This window comes from Prorops nasuta, unplaced genomic scaffold, assembly GCF_024137725.1.
Source record: "Prorops nasuta isolate Cenicafe-Biocafe unplaced genomic scaffold, Cenicafe_Pnas_1.2 PNAS00250, whole genome shotgun sequence".
Classification (NCBI taxonomy): Eukaryota; Metazoa; Arthropoda; class Insecta; order Hymenoptera; family Bethylidae; genus Prorops; species Prorops nasuta.
In genome coordinates this window covers 16376-24298 of record NW_027117046.1, presented here as the reverse complement: position 1 = coordinate 24298, position 7923 = coordinate 16376, and the positions used below count along the sequence as shown (strand labels likewise).

Below are 7923 nucleotides of genomic sequence, written 5' to 3'. Positions count from 1 at the left end.
AAAGTGAGTTGTATCCTCTTCATGTACCTCGGCCTGATACTTGTAATCCTTTGAGAATTTATCATAAAGGGTAATAGAAAGTGGCGGGCCAATCGATTTACGAATTTCGACTTTTAGCTCTTACGATTTGAAATCTGAGGTGTTATCGATCGTTGTAAATAGTTTATTTTGTGAATAAACCTCAGAGTTTTCCTAGGTAAATCATGCCTTTTCCTTTATTTGTATTTTACCTCTTTAGTTAAGGATTATCGTAGCCGCTTTATCGAAGGCCTCTCCTAACCAGACCCCTCTCCATTATCCAGATCGGGACCGAGCTGGCCCAGCATTTTGGGGAAAATATCACTATATCGAACAAGTGGATGATGCAGAGAGTAATGTACTAGAGAAAACTGGTCTATGTGGACCTGGCGCCCAACCTAGCGTTCCTAGAGTTTATTTAGAGCATTTGGAGAAAGACGTAGGAATCATCGCGTATTAGTTTTTGGCTGTATCGTATCGTTTCCCCCAAATACCGTTTGGTAGAGTAGCCGTATTTTGCTCTACGCGGCGAGTTTTATCCACTAGGGATTTTTGCCGCGTAACAATATCTAGTTTGATAATATGAAATTATATTCATTCCATAATCTTATACAAATTATGAGGAATATATTATTTATATACTCTTTTTGTTCTATAAATTTTATTTGAAAATGTAATAAATTGTGTAATATTACAATCGTATTTGCATTTCAGTTATTTTAATATCAATATATTAGTATAAAGAAAATTAAGAATATAATACATGAACCATATATAGCCCTTAATATGTGCGTGTGAGTGTGTGTGCGTAAAATCTAAGAATGACGTCACGAGAAGCGATTTCACTTTCGCAATACATATGAAGGCACACGTATGTACACAGCTTAGTTCCAAAAAACATCATGAATTACAGCGGTGGCGCCACTAACGCTGGGTAATCCAAACACAATGAAGATTGTCACCCCTGCAGATATGTGTATTAACTCATATGTTTTATCGTAAAGAAGATCAGTTGCAATTTTATTGATTCCACCTCCTACAAAGAAATATTTAAGTATTTTAATACAAATAAAATTATTTTAAATAATATTTTCATTACCTGTTTTGTACAATTCTTGTTTCATTTTAGCATAATGTTTTCGTGTTTGCAGTTTGATATTCTGCCACAGTTTCTTCAAAGATTCTGCATTTACATTTCTATGCATGTTTTTATTAAATTTCAAACCTATCAATTCCCATGCTTTATTTTTTTCAATCTGTCCTACAGCATCTGTAATTTTATTTTCGACAATCATTGCATAATCTTTAATGATATTGACTAATTCTAATTTTTCCTTGTATAAAAAATTTTCATGTCTTTTGTTATTGTTAATCTCCATGGTTTCAAATCTGCAAATACAAAATGTAATATATGATAAATATCAAAATAGGGAACATTTTTTAAAAAAATCTACATATCTGTTAAACAAGTGCTCCTATTCTCAGATTTATCTATAAGTTAGGCAGGGGCTTTTCAACAGTAAATTTGTAGTTAACTGAAGATAATTATTTACAGGATCAGATATTTTGCATTTTATGCAAGTCAAATATGTTGGAAATTATTCATCATTTACTTACATGCAATTATAACTGCAAATGCCTTTCCTACACAGATTACACATAACGACTTCACAGTATCTGCCGTTTCTGCTGCTTTTCTAAAGCTTTTTCTACTTAATAAACTTCTGAATTTAGCTTAAATTATGTTTGGAATTATAAAACTCCATGCCTCCAACTCTAGCACAAAAATAATTTTATAGCCTGGTAACTTTTTTGTAGGGTGGTACCCCTACTTAAGTCTGACTTTTCGGCGGAGACACCGACCCTAACCGCCGTGGCGAGATTCACGCTCTACGCCGGTGAATATTCACGCCGTAGGACTGTGAACACATAACACCAGCGCATAAACCGAGTTCCGCGGCGTTACTTTTTTGTACCGCAAAGCGCGATGTGCTGAATAAAATTGCTATACACAGATGAACAAGCAATAAATATTAATTAACCAAAAAAATTTATATTTTTTTTTATTCAAGTTATATGTAAATTTTATAAAATATGACGCGTAGCTATAAAATGAACATAATTTTTCTTAAATATTAAACAAGGTGTTCTTATGACTAATTTATCATAATAGATAAATCGTTCATCATTAACATTAATATTTACGCTATATGCAAAATAATGCGAATTAAAACCTAAAGTATTAATCAGTGTGCACTTAAATAATATCTTATCATCAGCTATATATATTTTCTTTATTTGGCCAAATTCTGGGCCATCGTCTGATATATTATGAATTATAATTGTATTTTTTTTATAGATTATATCATTTACAGTAATATTTTGTAAACAACTCTTTATTGTTACGGATTCTAAAAAAGGTTTTATGTTGCTCTCTTTGTCTTCCATACCATATTTAATATCGTTCTCTTTATAAGTATTAAAACTGAAATTCATGAGACTTAAATTGTATCTTTTGCCAACAGTTTTCAGTATATTTTGATTCGAAGCAGAAGATTGTATAATTAACTTTATAATCCTATGTTTCGATTCAAATCTCATGCATGAGCATTTAATCGGAGGACCATTTTGTATAATACATCTTACATAATGCAGTAAGAAATGATATTTGGGTTTAAGATTGCCATATAATTCTACATAAATTTTGTGGTGTTCTGTTATTAGCAATTCTAGAATAGAAATATGCGATTGCTTAAGAAACGGCGAAGTCAGAATATGTAAAATTTCGCGCAATTTTATATATAATTCCCACTCTTTACAATGTTTTGGGACTTCATCACCAATTATTAGTCCGAAGTATCTAGTGAGAAAAAGACTTTCCGTCGCAGACAACTTCAATTTATTTTTTTTTTTAAATAGTCAAGGCTCAACAAAGGCGGTTTATTTGCATTTTCAAATCCAAAATCAGTACTTTGTATTTTATAATTTATAAAATCCATTTTAAAATACTTTTTTTCAGTAATGAATGTCAACAATAGCTTAGAAATATCATAATTGCAAACGCCTTCGAAAAAGTCATGCATTAAATCTATGCTGAAATTTTCTATGCAATGGAAATATTTTAAACTATTAAAAACGCATTTTCCTTTTACACCTGTTTGTTTGTAATCTAGCATTTTAATATCGTTTTCATATTTTACTTTATTTCTTAAAAGATTTATATTTTCTTTTACTAATATTTTTGCATCAATCGAATGTGCATAACACATACGACAATAAAAAGATAAAGCAAATGATTCTACGAACCCACAAATCGAATTTACTCCTAAATTGTCCCCAATTACTAAAGTTGTTATGAAAAAAATATTATAATGTTTATTATTTATAACAATTTGTAACCCGTCTTCTTGTAAGCTATTTAACTCAGTAATCAGTGGTTTAAAAATATCGTTGCCGTAAGCTTTCCGGTCTTTTGAATAAAATAAAGAGCATAATATGATGATTTCTAATTTAGATGCAAAGCTAGGTGGTAAACAGGATATTGTTGCATACACTGCACCTACTTCGTTTACACCTGCATGACTTCCCATAGCGTTGCGAGTTTCCAGATCGTCGAAATACACAAAAAGTGGTAGTTTAAGACCATCTTTATCAAAATTTTTTATTTGCCTTTGCCATGCTTCAGCTTGAATAAAATTGATTAGTAATTGCTTTTCCTGATTTAAGAAATCAATATACGATTGCATCGCATCAAATAGACCGGGAAGTTGCAATAATTGACTAAGAGCACTTTTGAGATTCATTTGAAGAATTGGTATTTCGGTTTCTTTATAAATTAGGATATCTCCGTCTGTTATACATTTTGTTTCTGCATTTATTGCTAATATTGTAGGTTCCGTGTACAGTTTCAAATTTTTATAAATTTCTAGTCTCTTATGTTCTGTATCAAAGTTTTTAAATGGATCATTGTGAGTTTGAAAAACAAATTTTATTTCATCATAAACTTCATTATTAACTGCGTTTTTTAAAGAATTACTTAATATTTGTAGAAGAAAAGGGTTATACGTCTCTTTTATGAAATTTTGCATTAAGTTAATAACAAATTGTATGTCAGTCCTTGATAAATTTAAATTAGCATACATTTGGCAAGTCAATTTTAACATTTCTGTTTCTAAATTCATGATGAGGAACTTTTTAAAATGGAAGAAAAAATTAGAGAACACTAGCTACTATATTTATTTGGGCTTTACCTACAAGAGCTCTTTCCGTACTCATGTCGTAAATAACTTTTTAGAAAAAAGACCACACATGTGGACAAACAAAAGGGTAGTCAATTTTAAGAATAAAAAAAACATTTATACAAATAATCCACAGCTTCACATACGTTTTCGAAGTCGTAAATATAAGTACCTACTACTACGTGGCAACACGTAAGTGCATCTAATTTACCGCAAAATACTATATACGGCTGTACGGCAATACCTTCGTATCTTATTTCCACAGAAGAAACGACTTCATCAAGCTGATTGTGTTCCTACGAAAATGTCTTATAAGCACTAACAATACACAAAACAAGTCGTAAACCAAAATACAATATACCTTCAGATGCTGAATGAACGAGGCAGGGATAGAATTTTTAACTGGTTTCCATTCGGATTTTAAAACCTTTGTTTTTAATCTATGATTTTTTAACACATAGGGAAGTAATAAGAAGCCCAATGCATTAGTGTATTCTAAAAATAAATTAATTATAAAATTCACACTTTCAATACTATAATTTCATATTTAAGAAATGTAGATATGTTAAGCTAACCTGTACTATTGCAGTCTTTATATTTGCTAAAAATGTCATTGACATTCATGTAATTTGGAATATCTAAGGTTAGTGTCATCGCTAGGGATACTCTTTCGTGGCTTGAAATCCTTCTTGGCAAGATCTATTATTTTTACTGCTATAGAAGGCCATCTTGTGATTAACACATTTGGAAAATCTGTAGCGTTTTCTTTTGTTTTATACTGCTTATATTTCTCGGCAAAATCAAAGCAAATCTAGAAAATTTCATCAAAATTAAAAAATGATGCAGTTTTTAAGTGTTATTTTTATATTATCCAAAAAATAAAAGAATACATACAAGATCTCGAGCAAGAGACGTTTTTAAGATTTTATAATGATTTATAATATCTAAGCCTTTCTTGTTTTTGTACGAACTATTAAATCGATGATGATACGTTTCATTCCATATCCGTTTCGCTTCATCTACTTTTGCTTTGTCAGCGACATCGATTTCTTCGCGTAATATTGTTAAATCTACGTTTACAGAACGATGGATTTCTATATTTGATGAGATAAAAAGTATGATTAGCCCATTAAGTCCCAAATGTCAGCTTTTTCGTCGCCTCCTTTGGCCGCTGTATTTTGGGTGAAAATGGTATCTGAAAAATATGGGACGGACCAATTTCGACGCAAAATTTAATTATCTTTCAGAATCTGACCTTAGAATATGCAACAGATGAGAGGTTCAAAAGTTATTAGCAATTTTATGCAAAAAAACGTGATTTTGAAAAAAAAAATTTTTGGTTTTTCCAACTTTCGACAAGGAAATCCTTTGAAATCTCTCGGCTTTCGTGCAAATATCGTGGCATAGACACCCAATCTATAAGCTCTCGGTGTTTAAATAGGAGATTTCAATGTTTAAGCACACAAAATGGCGGTCGGAATGGAAAAAGATGAGATGAAACTTTCGGAATTTTTAACTCGAAAACGAAGGGTTTTAGAAAAAAATGTTATGGAACAAAAAGTGCTTAGAATTGGCTGAGGAACTCGTGTGAATTTTTTCAGAATTTTTGGAGCGATTTTTGGATTTTCCATAAAATTGCCATATCCAAAAATCCAAAAAATCGCTCCAAAAATTCTGAAAAAATTCACACGAGTTCCTCAGCCAATTCTAAGCACTTTTTGTTCCATAACATTTTTTTCTAAAACCCTTCGTTTTCGAGTTAAAAATTCCGAAAGTCATTTTTTTCGAGTTATTTGATAATTTCACATTTCCATGTATGGTTCTTCGTTTAATGACATTTTCACCAAATAAAACTTGCTTCTATTATTTCTATTACTTCTATTATTATACTTTTCATTTGAATTTTCAAATTGCATCGATAATTTTATTTCCCGTGCTTGGCTACTAAGATCTGTCGCAGTGTAGCTTTTATATATTGGCCGAAAAGGATTATTTTACGAATATTTCGAAATGTCGCATCCTATGGCAAAGCGCCGAAAAACTTCTTATATTCAAAATATAGAAGTTGAAGAAAATGAAAACGGGAATTGCAACGCTTTCGTCATTCCTCAGGATGATGATTCCGATGATTCTGATCATTGTTCGGAATCGGAAAATTTTGATGATCAACCGAAAAATATTCGAGTGCTGAGTTATTCTCAAATTTTGAATAATTATGAAGAAAATCAATCGAAATTAGAGCCTGAATATAAATATAGTTGGAATAATGGAGAGAAAACACACAATCTTAATCTTACTAAAGAAAATTTATTACCCGATAAGACCAAAAATTTTATTTGTAAGTCCTCTTACGCAGAAATATTTGAACTTTTTTTTTTCCCTTGAAATTAAAAATTATATTATTGAAAGTACTCGTGCGAATAGTTATGAGTTGACGTTGGATGATTTTGATATTTTTGTGGGATAATTATTACATCCATTTTTAATGGAAGGAAATCCCAGAAAGACTACTGGTCCCGAAACGAGTTGCTAGGATGTCCTGCAATAGCTAATGCCATGAGTCTTAATAAATTTCTAGAAATAAAATCTAAAATAAAATTTTCGAAATCCGAGGACAAAAGTTCAGATGACAGAGCTTGGAGGGTACGGAAAATTTTTGAAATTTAAAAAAAAAATATTTTGCAATTCGGCTTTTTCTCTACAGCTTTGTCTATAGACGAGATGATGGTTAAATTCCATGGAAGAACTATTTTGCAGCAATTCATTCAAAACAAGCCTGAACGTTTCGGAATAAAAATGTGGGGGATTTGTAACCCTTCCGGGTACCTTTTTGATTGTAATATTTACTGCGGCAAGGGTTCGAATATCTATTCGACCGATAACAAAGTAAAACTAGCTAAATGCGCCCTAGGAAGTCGCGTTGTTTTGATGATGGTTAAGAAGTTACTTACTTCTATTAGCCCCCGTAAATTGACGCAGTATCATTTATATTTCGATAATTTCTTTACTTCTCCTGACCTGATGGTTCATTTGAATTCATTAGGCTTAAAAGCTACAGGAACTGTTAGGAAAAACCGAGTAAATGTTGATAATGAGTTAGATAAAAAAGCTCCAAGGGGTTCTATTTCCGTGAAACACGAGTTAAAAAGTGGTTTGAATTTTATCACGGTAATGGACTCCAAACCTGTCTCCTTACTTTCCACAGCAGCAGGTGTTGAACCATTATTGAATGTTAAAAGATATTCGAAAAGTCTACAAAGTAAAGAAAACATTCTATTTCCTAGAGCAATTACTCTCTACAATGAGTTCATGGGTGGTGTTGATATGCATGATGGGCATTGTAGCAATTTGATGCCATCTATTAGAGCCAAGAAATGGACTTGGCCAATGTTTCTTCGCCTAATTCAGTCCTCTCTAATTAATGCGCTTGTAATCTAAAATTTATCTAACGGTGGAACAAATATTGGATCAAAAGAGATAGCTTTAGCTGTTGCTGAACATTATCTTTCAAAAAAAAAAAGAAAAATGGGGAACAGATGGAATTGTATGAGAAGATAAAAAGTGCAAAGAGAAAATATTGCAAGCAATTTAAAATTTGCTCAAAGAGGACGTTCAAAATGTGCAACGATTGCCAAGCTTATTTTTGCGATGACTGCTTTGATTCTGT

The 7923-nt window shown here is 31.6% G+C and overlaps 1 protein-coding gene across 1 annotated transcript; it reads left to right on the top strand.

Annotated features, from left to right (window-relative positions):
• The first annotated feature begins 6266 nt into the window (after positions 1-6266).
• On the top strand, positions 6267-7694 carry LOC136785315 (piggyBac transposable element-derived protein 3-like). The gene is made up of 3 exons (XM_066746353.1): positions 6267-6594; positions 6952-7374; positions 7462-7694. The coding sequence occupies exons 1-3, from the start codon at positions 6267-6269 to the stop codon at positions 7692-7694; spliced, it is 984 nt and encodes a 327-aa protein (XP_066602450.1).
• Positions 7695-7923: the final 229 nt, after the last annotated feature.